The sequence below is a fragment of the Elephas maximus genome, chromosome 19 (genome assembly GCF_024166365.1).
Source record: "Elephas maximus indicus isolate mEleMax1 chromosome 19, mEleMax1 primary haplotype, whole genome shotgun sequence".
NCBI lineage: Eukaryota > Metazoa > Chordata > Mammalia > Proboscidea > Elephantidae > Elephas > Elephas maximus.
In genome coordinates this window covers 21,685,386-21,707,659 of record NC_064837.1, presented here as the reverse complement: position 1 = coordinate 21,707,659, position 22,274 = coordinate 21,685,386, and the positions used below count along the sequence as shown (strand labels likewise).

The window sequence follows — 22,274 nt, the reverse complement described above, 5'->3', positions numbered from 1 at the left end:
CAACTGGCCACCACTCATCTGCCAATTTGTCGTACTGTGGTGGCCTACATGTTACCATGATGCCGGAAGCTGTGCCACCAGTATTTCAAATACTAGCAGGGTCATCCATGGTGGACAGGTTTCAGTGGAGCTTCCAGACTGAGACAGACTAGGAAGAAGGACCTGGTGATCTAGTTCTGAAAATCAGCCAATGAAAACTTTATGGATCACAACCAAACATTGTCAGACTCTCTTGCGTTGGATGTGTCATCAAAAAAAAAAAAATCAATTGCTAGAAAGTTATGTTTGTGAAATACAGGGCCAGAAAAGGCGAGGGGGACCCTTGGTGAGATGGATTAGCACAAAAGCCACAATGATGGACTCAAACATGCTAGGAGCTATGAGGACTCAGGACTAGGCAACATTTCATTCTGTTGTACACAAGGTTGCCATGAGTCAAATGGCATTAGCTAACAACAACGCATCAACTGGGTAATTGTGCTGTCATAAAAGAAGTATAGACTAGTAAGTAAATGTCATTGACAGATGCTTTAAACATTGGGAAAACATATTATTAACATTCAATAAAGTTTGTTTGATAAGTCAGTTCATTAAAAAAAAAAAAAAAAGAGCCCTGGTGGCACAATTTGTTAAAGCACTCAGCTGCTAACTGAAAGGTCAGCAGGTCAAACCCACCAGCCGCTCCTTGGGAGGAAGATGTGGCAGTCTGCTTCTGCAAAGATCCAAAGCCATGGAAATTCTATGGGGCAGTTCTACTCTGTCCTACAGGCTTGCTTTGAGACTGAATCGACTCAGAGGCAGTGGGTTTGGTTTTGGATTTTTAAGAAGGAGAAAAATAGTAATAATAAAAGGTGTCCTTATTGGTAGAAAAGCTGAGAAAGGAGCCACCGGATTTGTCGTCTCACTTCTCCACTGGTATTTATAGCTTCAAAGGGTCAAAACCGGAAAAATGAATGGTAGACTTTCAGGTGTCTCATAGCAGGCAGAGAAGACTTTTGGGGAAAGGTGATGGAGTCCTCTTTTAAGGCCTGGAGTCTCATCTCCTTCGAAGGCAGGCTCCGGGCTGACTTTTGATTTTAGAGTTAATAATAGACATTAATATTTAATATAAGCCTTGTTTTTTCAAAACTACAAGGCAAAGTGAAATACTATGACCATTTATGATATTGCTATGCTCTTCAAAATGAGTTACTGCCACTCTATTCTATAAGGGTTAAGAAATTTTTTCCTAATGACCTGTAATTTCTTAAGGAATTGTTACATGCCCTAGGACAAAGCTGATCCCTAGTTCTACTAGGTGGGGGAAAGGTATTACATCTTCAGTCTTTCTTGCCAACTCCTTCCAACACAGTTAACTAAACTATATGGGAATTTTTTGAGAATCATAACATTTTAAAACTACCGTGTACCTTAAACCAAACCAATGACCATTGAGTCGATTCTGACACATAGTGACCCTATAGGACAGAGTAGAACTGCCCCATAGGATTTCCAAGGAGGTAATCTTTCTTCCACAGAGCAGCTGGTGGGTTTGAACCTCTGACCTTTCGGTTAGCAGCTGGGCGCTTAACCACTGTGCCACCAAGGTTCCCACCACATTCCTTAAGGATCCTCTAATCCAACCTCTTGATTTTGCAGAGGCCCAAGAGAGGTAACACAACCAAGACTGGAACTCGCGTCTCCTGATTCCAAGTCCAATTTGATATGTAAGTTTCTCTGTTGTCTTTTCCATTTTCAAGCATCCCAGTCGGCCATTGCCTGACAGCTGGCGTCTTCTTCACAGTCTTCAGGCTTCTACTTAATTGCCCAAACTTTCAGATTTCCATAATCCTCCTACTTTATTTTTACAGCATTTTCACAAAGCCTCCAAATCCTAATTTGAGAAATCTCAAATGAGGCGTGTGATCTGAAGACTTCCCCACAAACACTGGTTGGGGCCTCCAAGAAGCCAGAGAAACCTGTAAAGCATGGTCTTTAACTCCCTCTCTCTGTTCATTCCATGACGAAGTTCCCAAGGAAGCAAGGAGAACCCTCACAGGAGGCTTGTGTCTGCTCTGCTGAGAAACAAGTCTGTTGAGATTTCATATGTTCTGCTCATTTCTTCTTTTTGCTTTTATGTCAATAAGGGGTTTTTTACCACTGGTCTGACAGCAGATCTCTCTCTCTAGATGTGGCAAATTTAGCTATCGCGATATTAGAGGAAAAAAAGGGTTGTTTTTTTTTTCCTAAATAAAGGGGGATCACAGCAGAGACATCTAAGGTGGTTCTGACTAGGGCAGCCTCTCCCCCTAACTCCCACCCCAGTTGTATTGGAAAGAGAAGCAGAGACTCTTGTGGGGGAAAGATACAGAGAATGGAGGTGGGAAAAGTCAATGGCAAATTATAAGGGAGCTATAATTTAAAGTTGAGATATAGGAGGAGAGAACAGGCTGGCTCACAATATTGACAAAACCAAACCTATTGCTGTCAAGTCAATTCCAACTCATAGTGACCGCTATAGGATGGAGTAGAACTGCCCCATAAGGTTTCCAAGGTGTGGCTAGTGGATTTGAACTGCCAACCTTTTGGTTAGCAGCCATAGCTCTTAAGCACTGCCACTAGGGCTCCACAATATAGATAGATCTATGCAAATGACTATGACCACGCACAGAGAAGCCAGAGATGGTTGTAAAGGCCTATGCTGGCCAGCTTCCCTCTCCTGCTCTTCTCACGTTCATCCTCACAAAAAAACTCTCACATTCTGTGACTGTGTCCACCGTGATGAGATGGGGAAAATAAGCACATATGCTGAGTTTTTCATAATACTAAATTTATTCAGTTTAAAGGAATGTCTTATATTCTGAGATTACTTCCTTTTTGTAGTCCTAAAATATTTCTTTTATGAAATGACGGTGAAAGTAGATGATCACTGACTTTTTTATGTGCTTCCTTGGTAACTTAAAAAGTTGAGCACTCTCTGTTCTTCTCCTCCACTTCCCAGTAATGCCCCCCTTTCTTGGGGGGGAGGGGTATTGCGCTGATTTGTGAAAGAAGAATGTCTGCTAATCTCTGATGGAGTAAAACACAAGTTAAATGGTAAAAGGTTACCAACCTATTGGTAATGAATCTCAATTAATTAATATAACGTTCTAGGAGAAGACTCAATAAAATCTTACTTTTCATTCTTGACAATAGCTCTCTCCATAAAAATATTCCAAAAGTTTATCAGGTTAGTCATAAATACTGTTAAGTGATTAATGAAACTCTTCTCATAACCTCTAACAACCTGATAAGAGTGAATTTAAGAATAGCAATAAATACAGATGGAGCTCCATAAATTAAGGAGGCCTTGATACAAAACTCTTCTTGCAGTCGATGGACATCTCAGCTTTCTCATCTGAAATGGACCAAGAAATGAATTACAATGAAAATCAGAGCAATAAAAAAAAATTTTTTTGAAGACACAATTCACACTCTCAGGAAATACGTCTTTGTTCTTTTTATCCACTGTCCTCTTGATGTACTATAGCCAACAGACTAAAGGAAGGTCCAGAGAGGAGGCAGTATTAGGCTGGAGACTGTGCCTCCTGGTCTTGTTGGGAAGGAGGACAGCAGCAGTGACTTTCCCCAGAGCAGGCCCTCTCAGTCATTGATACTGTGTGGCAATAAAATGCAGTCGCATAAGTGTTAGCCCAAAATTGCTTAGAGTGCAGGCTTAAGACCAAAAGTATTTTCAGTTCTGCCCAACATAGCCTCACCTTTCTTTTTCTAAAGTGGAGGCAGATTCTCCCCCTCCCTCCATTCTCCTCTGAACCCCTTCACCTTCCTGCACCTCCCATCTCAATAGGAATTTGCCTGGAATGGACTTTATGATGCGACACTGCTACCCATCTGCTTACGGAAAATCACTGACCCCAGCCCAGGGTACTTACAGAGGAGTTCCACTCTGGGGTTCTTGATCCTTCATGCAGAGCTAAAAGCAAACACAAAAGGGCAATAGGTTTGCCTGCTTTTCCAAAGCCCATGGGTAAACATTTTGATTGCATCAAGGTGACTCAGAGGACAGGTGCTGTGGAAATGCAGACGCCTCTGTACTGGCCCAGGTCTCATTTGTTTGGCCACATGGCTGATTTCCATTCAACTTAGAGAAGATGTAATTCTTAAATCAGGATGCCTCCAGGATTCGTAGGTAGTTGAGCATTTGTTTTCTTTTTTTTTTAAACTTGTGATGAGTACATATATGTAACAAAAAATTTGCCATTTCAATATTTTTGTATGTGCAATTCAGTGACATTAATTACATTCGTCATGTCTGCAACCATCACCATTATCTGTTTCCAAATTTTTCCATCATCCTTAACAGAAGCTCAGTGTCCCTCAAGCCATGATGCCCTCTTTTCCCCTCTTTCCCATCTCTGGTAACCACAATTAGATTTTGGTCTCTATAATTTGCCTATTCTAGATATTTCGTATAAGTGTGAACATTTTTTGTAGGAAAATTTTGCTTGGGATGGGAAGGGGATGGAGTGAATTTCTTCTTGGGAGACATTGTCCCTTGGGATACCACCCAGCTTCCACGTGTTCCAAGGAGAATGCCCTTTGCTGGATTAGTAATTCTGCCCAGGGCACAGTGGACTTTCCTTAGAGGCTTTTTGCCGTATTTGCCCTTTTTGGCATTGGATTTATTGGCAGAGCCAAATGTATGGATGGCATTAACCTACGTATGCATATACTTTGAATCATGCTAACCAACAAGGCTAACCATTCCTCCAGTCAAACCCCAGTCCTACTGCAGCTGAAGCACGTGGCTGTACCCAAGAGATAAGCAGCAAATGCCATCTTTTCAATGCAGATCTCTGAATCCAGACCAGATGTTCCTCCCAATATTTATTGTTGTACAACAGGTACCATAGCGACAATAAACGAAATTCCAAGAGGAAGAAAACTCCTCAGTCCCAAATCCCCTAACCCTAACACCACAGCTATTTGCCTTCAGGTTGTGCACATAAGCACTTGTATTCTCTGCAAAGCTATACGCATAATACAAGTGCAATTTTTATTCCCTTAACTAACTTCTTTTTAGATCCCATGGTAGAAAGACCAGATTCAACTTTGCCCAAGAATCATTCCTAACTCTAGTCACTTATATAGCCAGTTCTCTGCCTTTATTTAGCAAATTTAGTAGATTCATTAGATGGCTTTATATCTAATAGCTTAGAATACTAAAATACCTCCATTATTCTTTTTCTTCTAGCCATCAGTCCAAAGCACAACGTCAGAAAGATGACAACACATGCAGCAATAATGGGTTCTATTGGTATGGTCCACCCTTTAGCTGTTGGAAATGCAAACACAGAGAATGAGAACTAACATTTTTATGCTTCTAATTTATGTGCTTCTAATATGTCTCAATCATAGTTCCTTGCACTTTAAATACATCTTTTTCTTAATTACATCCTCTCGGTAACCCCAAAAAGTAGGTATTATTATCCCCATAATACAGGCAAGGCTTTGAGAGGTTACTTGTCTAAAGTGACAGAACTAGCAATTGGCAGAGGCAGGTTTTGAATCCATTTGTGGAAGGATAATTTATTGAAATATGAAAAACTTCTCCCAGGCAGGTAGTCAGACCATTTTGTGTCTCTTTATGTGTAATTTTTGCCATGCAGAAAAGAGAAGGACTGACGTCATGGTTCCTTCTGCTTCTTGAAAAGCCCAAAAAATACAGAGAGGTGTTCCAGTAGGGGAACAAAAGGGAGGAGGGGCTTTGAGGGCAAGAAGAGAAAAGGTGGAGAATCTGCTGAACTGAGAAGGAAGAGAGGCCTGTGCCTCCCAGCATCAGTGGGGGGCCTTATACCTGTACCCAAGCAGATGCTATGACATTATAGGAGGTGGCTGCATGGTGTCCCAGGAGAATTAGGACGCTAAGCACCAGCCTTCGCCACACACACAAAGATTTCCATACCTCCCTGAATGACATGGAAGGTCAGAGAGCCTACTGGTAACTTGGCCTAGGAAGAGACTAGCAACAGCCATGCCAGCCTGGAAATGGAAGTCCATTTCCTTGTTTTTTGAACACCAGGTAAGCTCAAACTGTCTTATTGATCAGGCACTATGAGCACAATGCCCATGCTTACGAGCTTTCCAAGGGCCTATGAAATTGTCTGAGCTTTGAAGAAAAATTTTATTGGCTCCAAAATATGAAAAAAAAAAGTGGCAAAGTCAAAATTAATAAATGTTTAATTAAACATCTCCAAAATGTAACCTTGTGCCAACTGTAAATCAACTGTTAAATACTAATGTTATATCTCAAGAACTAAACTTATAACTTATCTATAACAAGATTAAAAATGTATACAGTTTATACAAATCCTTTCAAAATTTTTATAGTAAAAAGTATACTTAATGGTATTGTGCCTCTAGGCTTATAGACTTATTTTGGTTATGATTGAGAAGCAAACTCTGATTTCTAATATGTGTTGTGATTGATTTACATATTCTCCCATAAGAGTTTTAATAAAAATACTTCTAAATAAAAAAGTATACTTAACGTGCTTCATTTTAATGTGTTTGCTACAATGTAGTGCGACCCTTCAAAAATAAGAGTGCTTAAGGTCAATCAAGTGTTACAATGACTCTGCCTAAGTTCCTGCGTTCTGGTGCCACCCATGGAAAGACAAGGGGCTCCCATGATGACTTAAATGAAATTTTCCACCCACACAGAGGCTGGGGTTATGGAATCAGAATTAAGTTAATTTAAAGGAAATAAATAGCATGCTTTTTATTGTGCAATTGAGTTTGTAGATTTAGGTGCAGTCAACAAATATTTATTGAAAGACTACTGTGTGTCAGGCACCGTACTTGGCCCTGAAAAAAATAGAACAGACATGGTCCCTGCTTTCATATTCTAGTGTGGGAGACAGACATTAAGCAAACAAAAACTATATAGATCGAGATAAATATTATAAAGGAAACAGGATCACAAGATAGATACAAGGGGCAAAAGATGGGGAAGGGAAGAGGTGACGTTAAAAAAAAAAACAAAACCCAGTGCCGTCAAGTCGATTCTGACTCAGAGATGATGTTAGATAAGTCTAATTCAAAGCCCAAGCCTTATCTACCTCAAGATTATGAAATAGGATTTATCTCCCCCGTAACTGGATGACACACTAACCAATTATTTTTTCCATCATTTTCTTCCCCATTTCTTGTCCAGCTCCTGACCAGAATAATTTGGGGGAGTGAGTGGATTAGGCATCCTCTGCTCTTGCCTTCTCTTGGCTGTTCCTGAAAATTACTCTCATGTAGGCCTGGGATGCACCAACCCTCTGGAGAATCTCTGCTCAACGGACCTTCTTCTAGCAAGCCTTCTTCCAGTAAGCTCCGAATCGTCAGCCTTGGGACACCCCAAAAAGGCTTACTTTACTGGGGGACACCATCCACTTGCAGGCCAAAAAGAGATGCCAAAACAAAGGGGAAGCAAAGGGGGGACAATAAGGAACATAAATCAGAGTTCAGTCAAGGGCTGGACCATTCTGACCAGGCTGAATAAAATGAAGGCCCATGTGATGGTCACTCCAAAAAACAAGCTGAAATAAACTGCCTGACCCATTTGGTCCCTTTGGATTCCAAGTTTCTGCTGAAAGTGACTTTTGCAAGTGCCACTTGCCACCACTAAATGTAATGCACCTCTCTCCTTGTCCTGTTTTACACTCTCATTTGTAACCAGACCCAGTATTTTTCCCCCGTATGCATTGTGGTAAAATAATTCCAACATGTGGGCTGCATCTTGTGCTCAAGAAAAGATCTGTGATGTCATTTCCAGCTTTGCATGACCTCATTTAGAAAGTACCCCACTGCAGGGGGAGGCTAGGAGAGGTTCACGACAAACTCGGCATTTAGCCGGTGCTTTTTTTTTTTTTTTTTACCAGCAGTAGAGCGGAGACGTGAGATGGCCAACAGACAGGGAAGAAATAAAGCAGGAAGAAATCAGAAAAACAAGTTGGTTTGGAAGAGTTCCACCTAAAAGAGGATCCTGCCCACCTGAAAGTTAGTTTGCCAAGCTGGCATCCTGCCTGCCACACAAGATGTATGTTTTTCAGGCAACATAGAACAATTATGAATCCCCTTAACCAAGAGGGAGGGTATAATCTCCTTGTCTGTCTGAGTGTGGTCTTCACAGCCAGTTAGAGTGGCATAGCCTGAGGCCACATCAAGCATGCTTTTGCAGTCCTGGGAGAGGTGGCTAGCCACAAACTTGAATGTGGTGCTCCTTCCATGGGTACTTAGATCATTTGTGGTTTTGGTTTTAAAAGCAAGTCGCCCCTGGGCACATGTCACCACTCTGCAGGACAAATTACTGAACATGCCAGGAATCACAGTCATGGCTTCAATTGGTAGCTCTAACTCCTGACTAGCCACTCTGTTGGTGTCACCAGACCCCTGAGGGGGAGGAAATAAGAAGCCCCCTGGTGGTGCAGTGGTTAAGAACTCGGCAGCTAATCAAGAGGTCGGCAGTTTGAATCTACCAGCCGCTCCTTGGAAACCCTACGGGGCAGTTCTACTCTGTCCTATAGGGTCGCTATGAGTCGGAATTGACTCAATGGCAATAGGTTTGGTTTTGTTTTTTTTATGGGCACATTAGTTGAATGCTTCTGGCAGGGGTTCAACTGGCTTCCTGGAGACTGGCAAGAATGGCAATGAGTGGGCATAGGGAGGCAAATAGCAAAGTGAATAGTGTTATAGCAGGATCTAAGAGCCTCAGCTTGTTTGGCTGCTCCCAGCATGCTGGCCTAAGACCTGGAAATGTGAGGATTAGCATTTTCGGCATCAGCCGTTCCAGGTATCTTGCCCTTCCTCTCTGTATGAGCAAGAACTATGAGGAGGTAAAGACACATAGAGCTTGGGTTTTTTCCCTGTTACTGCAGAGGTGTTAAACCTAGCTGTATGAAACAGGAAGTCAAGAGAAAGAGGGTGGTGGTGTTTTTTTTTTTTTTTTTTTTTGTCACCCCTTTCATTTTTTTCCCACTGCCTGTTCTGATTCGCCTGCAGGTTAGAATTGCAGAGCAAGGAGTAATTTTAGAGATCCATTTTCTTATCATGCCAGCAACTTTCTTCTCTATGTGTTTCTGACTTCTGTTTGTCATTAGGCTGTGAACTTACAAGTCCAGTTCCTACAAACCTTGTTACACAGGAGAATTCATGGAAACAGTCCTCCCTAAAAGCCGATGGAACAGTCCTTTGGTGCTGCGAACAGTTAGTGTGCTGTTTGCTATCCAAAAGGTTGGAGGTTCAAGTCCATCTGGAGGTGCCTTGAAAGAAAGGCTTGGTGATCTACTACTGAAAAACCAGCCACTGAAAACCCTGCGGAGCGTAGTTCTACTCTGACAGGTGTGGGATTGCCATGAGTTGGAACTGGCCCTATGGTAACTGATACTGATAAATTTCAACAGGGTTTTTTTTTGTTTTCCTACCCCTTGATGTAGAAAAGGATCAAAAAGCAGCATCCTCTCTGAGATGGGTATAATTCCCTGAATTCTTAGTGGAAAACCCCAGGATGGGATAATTTGCCAAAGAAAATCCTAGCTATTAATTACACTTGTCATCATCGTTTGTTGTCATCAAAAATATTTACTGAGCATCTATTCTGAGGTTTGCACTATGCTTGTGACTACCTAGAGTTGTTTTTTTTTTTTTTTTTTTTTGGACAGCAGTTACCTTTAACAATCAGGTGAAAGTCCTTAGTCTCTGTTTGCAGAGGTGAACTTGCAATGCAGCTATAGGTCCCATTGTCAGATTTCTTGACTTTGGTGATTGACAGCTGAAAAGTCTCACTTGTCTGGTAGACTTGGTGACGGTTTTTCTCTAAATCCAGGCTGCCGTTGTTTTTGTACCACATCATTTGAGCCTGGGGGTTGGATTTCACGTTGCAAACCAACTGCACATCACTCCCTTCCTCAGCTGTTTGGAAGTCATCTCCGCTTAAGCGAGGAGGAACTGCAAGGCAAGCATTTATGTTTAACAGCAGATAAGCCGTAGTTCACGGTCAGCGTTCAAGGTCTTCCTTCAGTCTATCTCATGCAGTTGTTCATTCATTTGACAACTATTTATTGAGTACCTACTGCATACCAAGCTTTAGGCTAGCATATGGGGATGTAATTGGGAAATAAGATTAGTTCCAAACATTATAGAACTTTGTGGTAGAGAAGGAAAACCATGAAACAAACACAAACACATATAATACTGAATCTGTACCAAGTAGTCAATTTTTAAGAAATACAAGAGTATAAGCCTTGGGTCTTTGCTCTCTGAGAGTTAATATGCCAACCTGTACTAGTATTGGATAACCAAAACCAAACCCCTTGTCTTTGAGTCAGTGCTGACTCATTGTGATCCTATAGGACAGAGTAGAACTGCCGCATAGGGTTTCCAAGGCTATGATCTCTGCGGAAGCAGACTGCCATATTTTTCTTCTGTAGTGTTGGATGAAACGGTATAATATTAAGAATGCAGGCATTGCCGTTAGCTCCAATTCCATCTTCACCACTCGCTGTGATCTTGAGAAAGTTACTTAACTGCTAAGGCCTCAGTTTCCTTATCTGTAAGTAGGATATGTAAAGAACTTATCACAGTGTTAAAAAGCTGCGATGATTATTGTGGGGTCGCGGTGGTGGTTGTTTTGAGGGCTACTCAGGCCCTCTCCTTTTGCATTTCGTCTAACCACATTTTCCCTAACTACATATTTACTAATGCATATTCGCATTCCTCGATAATTCTCTAGAAATAATGTCCCCCTCCCAGAAAGTGTTCCAATTGTGGCAACTCTGGCATCTGTGGCAGGTAAGCATGATTTTCTGAGCCCTTCACATCCCTCCATGTAAGTAACTTCTTACTCCTTCCATGATTAGGATAGCTGTAGACTCATAGATAGGAATCCCTGGGTGGTACAGTTAATTGCTCTTGCCTGCTAATCAAAGGGTTGGTAGTTCAAGACCACCTAAAAGCAACTTTAAAGAAAGGCCTGGTGCTCTATTTCTGAAAAATCAAAAACATTATGAAGCAAAGTTCTACTCTGAAACACATGGGGCCACCATGAGTTAGAATCAACTTGAAGGCAACTGGTAGACCCACAGATAGTCAAACACATTGTCATCACCAAATAGTTCTAACCCTCTCCCCCACCAAGGTTTTCCAACATCAAGGGAAAGAAACAGCTGGACTAACTTTCCCCTCTTCTCCCTGCCCCTTCCATTTTTTGGCAAAGGTGCAAAATAGTAATAAAATGATTGAAGAGTAGTTAGTAGGAAAGAGAAAGAGGTTGATAAGGAGGAAAAAAAGTAGCTCGTATAATCTGCACACTGACTAATTAGACCCTGAGTAGGCTGCACTATTAATAACTCTCTCAGAAGAATGACATTTTGTTGCTTTCTAGAATGAGCTTGAATCCTGTATCCATATCCAACAAGGATGTATATGGCATTCAGATACACAGGAAGCGGCTAGAATAGAGAACGTGATTCCCAAATACACCAGTTCCATTTGTGAACAGGCCCTATTAGTTTTTCCTTATCATTTAACTCTTTCCACTATGCATCTGTCAGTTTGTCATACTGTGGTGGCTTGCGTGTTGTTGTGCTACTGGGAGCTTTGCCACCAGAATTTCAAATACCAGCAGGGTCACCCTTGGTAAACAGGTTTCAGCAGAGCTTCCAGACTAAGACAGACTAGGAAGAAGGACCTGGCAGTCTACTTCTGGAAAAATTGGCCAGCGAAAACCTGATGAGTAGCAGCAGAACATTGTCTGATATAGTGCAGGAAGATAAGCCCCTCAGGTTGGAAGGAAATCCAAATACAACACAGTGGCTGCAACAATGGGCTCAAATGTAACAATGACTGTGAGGATGGCGCAGGACCAGGAAGCATTTGGTTCTGTTGTACATAGGGTCACTACAAGTCGGAACCAAATTGATGGCACCTAACAACAATAACAACAATTTTCAATTAATTTTAAACATATAAACTATACATGGATATTCTCTTTTCTTAAGTTTAGTATATTTCAGATGAAGCTAAAGTCCTCTTGACTCTAGCCTGGTCACCTCCTGACCTCTCCAGAGATACCCACTGCTATGAGTTTGGCGTAAATCCTCCCAGACCTTAAAAAAAATTTTTTCTGTATTTATAGTATACCTATAGGAAATATGGAAACCCTGGTGGCGTAGTGGTTAAGTGCTATGGCTGCTAAGCAAAAGATCAGCACTTCAAATCCATCAGGCTTTCCTTGGAAGCTCCATGGGGCAGTTCTACTCTGTCCTGTAAGTTTGCTATAGGGTCGCTATGAGTTGGAATCGACTCAACAGCAATGGATTTTTTGTTTGTTTGTTTATAGGAAATATATTGTATAGCTTTAAGGGGGATGATAAGACTTTACATAAAATACTTCATTCTCTAATAACTTGCATTTTTTTGTGATCTACCCACATTGAACCACAGAGATCTAGTTCATTCCTTTTAGCGTACTATGTAGTATAGTATATGACTCTTGAATCATTTTCTTTTGATGGGCATTAAGTTGTTTTCGTCTTTAAAATGTTACACGATGCTATAACAAGCATCCTGTATATGTCTCTTTATGCACATGAGCATGTGATTCTCCAAGGTTAATACCTTAAAGTACAAATGCTGCATCATAGGGTAGACACACATTAAAATTTGATAGATATTACAAAAGAGGGGGTCCCAATTTACACTTCCGGCAACAATGCATGAAAGAATCTGTTTCTTCACACCCTCTGCCAAGCAGTATATTGTTATCAAACTTCCATTTAGTTCTTGATCTACTATTTTATAGTAATAATATCCTCTTTAGATTGTATGTAATATTCTTGTCAGTTTAATGAGCTTATTTGATTTACCGATGATGAGTTATTGCCATTTATTACCCCTGTGAATCAACGACCCAATGGTAGTTTATATGAATGTCCTCAGCAGCAATGCTGTTTAGGAGTTTGTTATAAAGATGATTTGAAAAGTGGATTCAGGCTGGAGAACTGGACAGTTTCTTTAAGCCACTAAATTATACCATGGGTTATGGCTGCCAAGTCTCTTTTAGTGTGAAGAACACTGGATTAGGAGCCTGGGGATTTGTGTTCTGTCCTCAGCTCCAACTGTGATTTGGGTCCACAGTCTGTGCCTTAGTTTTCTCGTCTGGCATTTTAAGAGACCTCCAAATTCCCCCTGATAGTTCTGGATTCTATCAATGTAGCCAAGAAGGTAGCTTGATAAAAATCACATTTTTTCAGTTTATGGAAAATGAAAAACCAAACTCCCAGGAACGTGAAAATAATTCACTCTGGAAACACAAGCTGCAGGGTGGGCCGGGTGTCTCCAGAGACAGGCTTCTGGGCATTTTCTCCATCCTTATACCTCAGGAGCAATGGCATACATTTTTGGCAGAAAAGTTTGCTGAGCTCACTGGAGTCAAATTGAGATAGGACTAGGCTAGAGCAGGGCCGGTTGCCTCTTCCCCCCACCCCCCCACCCCCGGCCTGCCTTATTGCACATAGGCCAGGAAAAAGTTGAGCAGGACAGAGAGTGGAATAAACAACCTGGTACAACCATAACCCACCTCCTGGAAAGTAGAACAGAACATGCAGGCCCTGTGGGCAAACTGTTCTGGCTAACTGAGATGTTCCAAGATGTTGCAAATAAACTGTTAATATAGTCCTTGCAGGGTTCAGAGCATGTGCAAAAGAAGTAAAAGCGACTATTGTTTGTCCTGCCCATGCCCGCTGAAGGGGGCGGTGTGACAAAGGGAACCAGTGTGCCTGCTTCACATCCCGTAATGAGTTATGTCAAGGTGAACCAAAGGACTTCCATCTTTAAGAAATCCTGCGTGCACACCTGCATTTGCCCAACACAACCTTTTCTCAGAAATCTCTACCCTTCCGCCCTCCAAGAACCTCATGAATAAACATCAAAACCCCTCCTCCCCTCCTTGTTGAAACCCTTAAATACTTGGATCATGGGCAAATAGGTGAGACAGTGTCTCTGAAGGTTCCAGCCCTTACTGTCTCCTTTTGCTAGCTGCTGGCAAGATAAATTTGCTTGTGTGACTCCAGGCTGCCTCAACAGTTTTATTGGGCAGCATTAATCCAGTTGGGTTCAACTGAGGAAGGGGCCCTCGGTAACAAAACGGCTTTGATTTTTATCACTACATTCCAAGTCCAGATGTCTTTCTACCAAATCAATCCACACCATCATCCTACCCCACGACACCCCACACCACTCACACCATACCTCACTCATGCAAAACCTACCTTCCACCCGAAACACCTACTTGATCACCTGTAGTATGATTTGAAGGACCCTGTGGTGAAATGAGTACCTTTATGTGGCCTTTTACCTTGGTTCTTTGGAAAAACAGCTTGAGAGACTTTTCCCCCTAAAGCCTGAGGAGTTACCTTCGCCCTAGTTTTCTACCCCAGGAGGTTTGTTACTTTTGTCCAGGTTGACTGACATTTTCTGGGTAAAATGTAAACAGCTAGACTTTTTGTCTGGCCCTGGTCTGCAGTCTGCCCTGTGATTGGTATATGCCCTGCAGGGACTGTCCATTCCCCATGCAAGTGAAGTGACTATGGACTATGCAAATGAGGTAACTATAGCCTACTATGCAAATAAAGTGTCTGTGGCCTACAGAGAGGGGATTGATCAGTTTGTGGCCCCTGTTGGGAGGGTCCATCCCTTGAAATTGACAAGGAGTTGTATATACATATGTATATATACACACACATGCAACTAGCCACACAGAGGTTTTTTTCAGACAGAAAGAAGCAGAGAGAGAAGCAGAAGGAAGAAAGCAAGAAGAAAAAGGAGAGAGAGAAAGGAGGCTAGGAACCTACTAAAAGAGTTTTAACATGGGTTAAGGGCTGTAACACTAAAGACAGCCAGAGGCCCGGAAGGGGCCGGTTGGTAGAGCTGGCAATGACAGATGGCAGGGCCAAGAGGAGCCCATCCTAAGGGGCCAGAAAGAGGCCTGCACGTCCGTGGCTGAGAGAGCTGTCGTGCAATGAAGAATGGAGACTGCCTACATGCTTCCTGATCTAGATCCTGAATTGTAGCCTGTAATCCTGATCCCAAGTTGTACCCTGTTCCTTAATAAACCACTTAACTGTAAGTACAGTTTGTGAGTTCTGTGATACGTTGCAGCAAATTGCCAAACCCAAAAGGGGAAGGGAAGAGTGCTGAGTAGGGGGAGAGCGGCTGATGTCAAAGATGGAGTGGTTCGGCAGCTTGGAGAATGTGGAAATCTGGGATATATTGTAATTTTACCCAGCTAACCCCCCTCTGGTGAGGGGGGGGAGGGTGCAGTTGGCAAACAAAAGTAGAAGGCACACGTTATTTGCTTAAAAATAAAATATTTGACCTCCACCTCATAGGAATTGTCTTCGTGGTGATTCTTACTTATATTTAAAGTTGTTCGTACAACCCCTAATACACATAGTTCCGATGGTGTGTTACCAATACCTGGCATACAACCACTGGGGAGTTTTCTTTTTTTTGTTTCTAAAAAAAAGATGATGTTAAGAGATCCCCAAGGAAGGTGTTTCTAAGTAGAACACAAGAGCTAGAAGCCACAAAGGAAAAGATTGATAATTTTAAATACATAAATGTTTAAAACTTCAATATGGCAAAAAAAAAAAAAAAAAATTATAAAGAATGTCAAAAATAAATGAGGAAATATTTACAATCTGAATGACAAAGGGCTAATTTCCTTAATTTACAAAGCCCTTTTACAAATCCATAAGAAAAAGGAAAATAACCCAATAGAAAAATGAGTAAAGGACATGAGCAGACATTTTATAGAAAAGAAACGTGAATAGCCAATAAATTTATGAAAAGGTGATCACCCTCACTCTTAATTTTAAAAATGAAAGTAACATTTCCAATCAGGCTGACAAATTCTTAGAGTCTGAGGATACTGAGTGCTTGTGAGGGTGTGGGGAAACAGGCCCCCTCATGCTTTATGGGAGAGTATTAATTAGTCAGTTTGGCAACCAAGCAAACGTTCAAATGCACATACTCCTTGGACCTAGATTTCAACCACTAAACATCACGCAGATAACATCATACAGACAGCACAGACTGACTAGCAGTTTCTTTCCCCTAACTCACAAGTGACATTCAGCACCACTGAGATGAACATCGACTGATCACTCTGCAGCCTGCAGGTAAACGTGACTCCATTGTCGTTTTCACTGATGGGAGAGACACAGACGGAGCTGGAGTTGATTTTGTTTCCAGATTTCAAATCCACTCTTCCCTCTTCTCGGTACCAGAGAAGTTCTTCCTCTCTGGTGTGATTTTGAACAGCACATGTCAGAGACTCGTGGGAGTCAGGCTTAGTGTGCAGGATATAGTTCTCAGTTTCACCATTCACCGTTAAAACAGAGCCTGGGAATACAGAGCAAACAACCTGATGTCCATCAAGAGTAGGTTGGTTAAGTAAATTCTATTACATCAATATAATGAAATACTTTGCAATAATTAAAAATAGTAATATTAACCAATATGATTTTACAAGGAAAAAGGTCCATAATATATTATTAGCTAAAAAGTGAAAAAGGTTAAAATAGAAAAACAAAAAAACCTATTGCCCTTGAGTCAATGCAGACTCGTATTGGAGTCACCTGTCGATCTTAAAAAAAAAAAAAGAGCGTACTAATGGCCTGGCTTCCGCTCCCAGACCCTCTAAATTAATTGATGTGAGTGCAACCTGGGCATCAGATTGTTTACAAAACACCCCAGATGATTCTAATGTGCAGTGAAATTTCAGAACCACTGGGTTAAAAAAATAGCTGTAGAGAACAATCCCTTTGTGTGTGTGTGTGTGTGTGTGAGTGTGTGTGTGTGTGCATGTGTGTGTAAAAATTCTTGGGGAAAAATATATATTGAGTAAAACCAAAACCAAAACCCATTGCTGTTGATTCCAACTCACAGCAACCCCATGTGTTACAAAGTAGTACTGCTCCATAGGGTTTTCTTGGTTGTAATATTAGTGGAAGCAGGTTGCCAGGCCTTTCTTCCAAGGTTCCACTGGGTGGGTTCGAACCGCCAACCTTTAGGTTAGTAGTAGGAATCAAACCTTTTGCAGCACCTAGGGTCCTTGTACATTGAATAGGATTGATAAAAAATAGAGAAGAGAGTGAAGAAATACTTACTAGGCTTAAACTGATTACTTCAAACAGCTAGAAGGAGGAAATTAAGGGGGTAGGTCAGTGAATTAAAAAGGAAAAGGACTATAGCAAAATGGAAAACTATTTAAGGCATAGCATTAAGTGAAAAGGCAGAAAACAAATTACATCTCTAGTAATTACTGCAAATATATAAAAGTTGAATATACACGTGGGCAATAACAGATTTGGAAACACTTTTTGATTAGATGGTGGGATTATGGACAAATCAGATCTTGAATTTCTGATCTCTCAGTATCGTTTTTGCAGTGTAGTGAAGTAAAGAAGTGTCTAAATGGCTGTGGTTTGTGGGGTGAACAAGTTGTTGTGGGTGGCTAGAATATATAGCAGTTTATTTTCATCCTTGATTTTTTAGAAATCTGTTTACTGCCTAGTAATATACCTGAATTTCAGTTTTTACTTTCCTGGGTCAGAAGCAGGTGACAAAGCTAAAAAAATAACTTTGGCTGCCATCACACACATACCCCCCCACCACCACATACAGACACCAGATAACATTTGTTAATATGTTGTATAAACCCATAAAGTTTTCCTTTAAAAAGTACAAATTACTGGTGAAGATAATGAGATTGCTGTTGTTTGTCATTAAAAAAAGAAAAAATTTTGTCATTAGGTGCCATCAAATCAATTTTCAACTTACAGCGGCTCTAGTATCAAAACAAAGAAGAATATACATCAAAACTTTCAACAATTATCTCTGGTTGATGGGATTTTGGGCGACTTTTTACCTTTCTTTCTTCTTTCCTATGTTGCCTAATTTATTTTATACAATGACTATGTATTACTTTTCAAATGGGGGGAGGTCTACTTCCCTGGTGGGAAGATTTTCTTGGACATGATGTGTTTAAATGGCAGAAGATTATTTTGGGTAAGATAGTAATGAAACGCGTTAAAACGTAGGCGAATTCTGCCTGTGCCTCTGGAGAGAATAGAATACTTCACTCTGTCTTGTGGTATCAGAACAAAAAACCCCAATATGTCTTCATTCAATTTTTTATGTTATCTGGTTTCCGTACTCTGAGCCATACCAAAGTGCTGTCATTCCGATTTGGATTCTATGATGTACACAATGCCCACTGATCATTTTTTAATCTAATAATTTTCTTTGCATAAAAAGTGATCATAAAGAATGCCTACTTACTTGTCATTTCACGTGGCAGAAATAAAGTCACAAAGAGAAGAAATTTGTATACTTCCATTAGGCAGCTCCTCTTGCATGCCATCTTTAACGAATTCGGGTTGACTCTGTCAGGGGAAAAGAGTGCAGCTGGGTCTGTACTTTGGTCTATACTGAGTGTATGAACCTTTCTCCCGTCTATTATGCATTTTAAATCAATTCCCAGATGAGTCAACTCAACTATAACAGTGTTGCTTCCAGTTTTTAATTAAACAACCCTGTTCTGTCTACTGAGCTCAAAGTACTTTAAAAAAAAAAAAGAGCTTTAGTATTAAGGAATTTGTTGAAGGTAAAAACTAAGGGAAATAGACCGTAAGATATAGAGCAACCGATAAGCTAGTTTTCCCCAGAGAAATTGATAGGTCATTTTAGCAGACATAGAAATGAGACGTGCTTCATTCTCATAGGGGCCCTACTGAAGAAAGTAATCCATGTTTTGCAAGTCCTTCTGGGTCATTTTCATAAAGTTGCTCTCTGATAATGGAGAGTTTTTAAGACTCCTCCCAATCCAGAAGATTCAGATGGTGTGTGTTTTAGAAAAGATTGAATCTCTATTTGGTCTCTAGTCTTAAACCATGTTAATCTCTTCACTTTCCCCTATCTCTCCACTGTATCCTTCTCTGGACATTCGTTCCTTTTGACATAGTATGGACTAAACACAATAAATAATAAAGACCTTCTTTCTCCCTTCTTCTGTGCCTTTGTTCCTGCCATCCCTCTCTTAAGATGTTCTCTACTTCCTCATGGGAAAAACATACTTCCATCGCTTCCTTTCAAGATTACTACTATGAACTACAGAAGAAACACATACGGAATGCTTTCTAGTGCCAGGCACTGTGCTAAACACTTTATAGACTTTAACTCAATCTCAATTAGGCCTTACAACAACCCTATTGAGGTAACTTCCAAAGATTTAGAGAGATTACATAATTTGCTCAAGGTCCCAAAGACAGTACATGTCAAGGTTAGGGTTCAAACCCAGGACTCCTAAGACCGTGCTCTTAAAACCCTACTGTCTAGGTTAATATTCTCTTCCTTTGAGAGGCTACTATTCATCCCTTTCAACCCCTGATCACTCCACAGAGATTAGTAACTTGGAATTTTTCCCTTTAACACAAGTGCTAAGTTTTAAGAGCTGTAGCATACCTATGACTCACTTGGCCTTGTTCGACTCTTCCCCTATCCCAGGCCTGTTCCGACAGGAGTGAGTTTCATTCCCACCAGGCTCACCCTTTCTGGCTGGCAAGCCTGCATCCATCTTTCAATGAGATGCAGTTACCACTGATATTCTTTTGTGATTTTAAATTTTAGCCAAAAAGATTTCTATCACAGTGTTGTAACAGTAAAGGTTTCAGAATTTGGCTGTCAATAGCGTTGTCTTAGGCAGTGTACACTACAGGTGCTCCATAAAAACTGAGACCTCTCCCCACCCTATTAAGGGAGAGGACTGATGTCTCCCCTTTCCTTCCATCCACCAAGATAGCAACTTTTCAAAAATAAATTTCCCTCACCTGCCTTGTCTTTAATTTTCATGATTCTCTCTACTTTCTATCCAAGGCAAGGTCTTAACCACTTACCGGCTGAGCTCTGAAAAGCTGACTTACTCGGCCAACTCTTCCTCCATCTGAGAACCTGAACCCTTTCTCTGTTACTCTTTTATAGTACATGTATTTAAACACTTTATGACAGCAGAGTCAAGTGAACAAGATAGATTGGGTTCAAAGTTTATTTCCCTTTATGGATTCTCAGAGAAGACAGTAATTGGGAAAGACATCTTCAGGTCTAAGATTTCCTGCGTACCAAGGTTACTAGGTGGGGCCAGATATTACTAACAAGGATGTAATTGTTCCAGCAAAGCCTGACCTTGTGCAAAAATGTATAGCACATCTCACTGAACATTGCCTTTCTCAAGTTCAATGACTGTGCTTTGATAATCTGATAGCCTGGGAATTATGATGGGGCATGTTTCAGGAGAGGTTTGACTTTCACAGCAGCCAAAACATTGGAAGATTCCACCCGACTTTAATAATGCTGGAAAAGTATTACTACTTGTAACCCAAGGCCAGCATGTAAGCTGTACAAGGCAGGCATGGCAGGGGGGAGCTTTATCCTCTTGAGGCCCCCCGCCCCAGTTAGGGAATCCTTACATTATTGCATTTGCAAGAATTAACAATTGGTGATAACATTTTGTTGGGTAAAAAATATATATCCTCATGGATTGGACTGGACAATGGGTTGGAGAGGGATGCTGGTGAGGAGTGAACCTCTTGGATCAGGTGGACACTTGAGACTATGTTGGCATCTCCTGCCTGGAGGAGAGGTGAGAGGGTGGAGGGGGTTAGAAGCTGGTGAAATGGACACGAAAAGAGAGAGCGGAGGGAGAGAGCAGGCTGTCTCATTAGGGGGAGAGTAATTGGGAGTGTGTAGCAGGGTGCATGTGGGTTTTTGTGTGAGACTGACTTGATCTGTAAACTTTCACTTAAAGCACAATAAAAATTATTTAAAAAAATATGTATCTTGTAATGATGCAAATCTTAACATTTTATCTGGCAAGTACTATTGCTTCCATTTGTACAAGAAGAGAACAGAAGAATATTTATGGCTATCCTTACGTTTTAGCACACTGGTTAAGCACACCAGAGATCTGCCACTTACTTGCTGTGTGACTATGAAAAAGTTCTTGAACCTCTATGAATCTCAGGTTCTTTATCAACGCAGTGAGAATAATAATAGTGCCGTCCCTATAGAGTCACTGTGAGAATTAAATGAAGAAAGCATGTCAAGCTGCCACACAGTAAGCTTTTAATAAGTTTTTTAGTGATCATTACTGTTATTAATGTATCGGCACTGGGTTTTTAGGCACGACCTAATGTCTTTCTCCAATCCCGATGCCCCATTCTTCTTCATATAGCCCAGCTTCTTGGATTATTTGTTCAGCATACAGAATGAATAGGTATAGTGAAAGGACACAACCTTGTCGCACACCTTTCCTGACTTTAAACCATGCAGTATCCCCTTGTTCTGTTCCAACGACTGCCTCTTGATCCATGTACAGATTCCTCCTGAGCACATTTAAGTGTTCCAAAATTCCCATTCTCTGCTATGTTATCCATAATTTGTTATGATCCACACAATCGAATGCCTTAGCATAATCAATAAAACACAGGTAAACATCTTTCTGGTATCTTCTGTTTTCAGCCAGGATCCATCTGACATCAGCAATGATATCCCTGGTTCCATGTCCCCTTCTGAAACCGGCCTGAATTTCTGGCAGTTCCCTGTTGATATACTGCTGCAGCCACTTTTGAATGATCTTCAGCAAAATTTTACTTGTGTGTGATATTAATGATATTGTTCTATAATTTCTGCATTCGGTTGGATCATCTTTCTTGGGAATAGGCATAAATATGGATCTCTTCCAGTCAGATGACACAACCTTGCTTGCTGAAAGTGAAGAGGACTTGAAGCGCTTACTATTGAAGATCAAAGACCACAGCCTTCAGTATGGATTGCACCTCAACATAAAGAAAACAAAAATCCTCACAACTGGACCAACGAGCAACATCATGATAAAAGGAGAAAAGATTGAAGTTGTCAAGGATTTCATTTTACTTGGATCCACAATCAACAGCCATGGAAGCAGTAGTCAAGAAATCAAAAGACGCATTGCATTGGGTAAATCTGCTGCTAAAGTGTTGAAGAGCAAAGATGTCACCCTGAAGACTAAGGTGCGCCTGACGCAAGCCATGGTATTTTCAATCACATCATATGCATGTGAAAGCTGGACAGTGAATAAGGAAGACCGAAGAAGAGTTCACACCTTTGAATTGAGGTGCTGGTGAAGAATATTGAATATACCATAGACT

The 22,274-nt window shown here is 41.0% G+C and overlaps 1 protein-coding gene across 1 annotated transcript; it reads right to left on the bottom strand.

Moving 5' to 3' along the window:
* Nucleotides 1-3,907: 3,907 nt before the first annotated feature.
* TMIGD1 (transmembrane and immunoglobulin domain containing 1) lies at nt 3,908-18,454 on the bottom strand. The gene is made up of 5 exons (XM_049859767.1): nt 18,373-18,454; nt 16,153-16,431; nt 9,697-9,975; nt 5,211-5,314; nt 3,908-3,952 (listed from the first exon to the last, which is right to left on the bottom strand). Exons 1-5 carry the CDS (start codon nt 18,452-18,454, stop codon nt 3,908-3,910), a joined length of 789 nt encoding a protein of 262 aa, XP_049715724.1.
* Between the last annotated feature and the right edge of the window lie 3,820 nt (nt 18,455-22,274).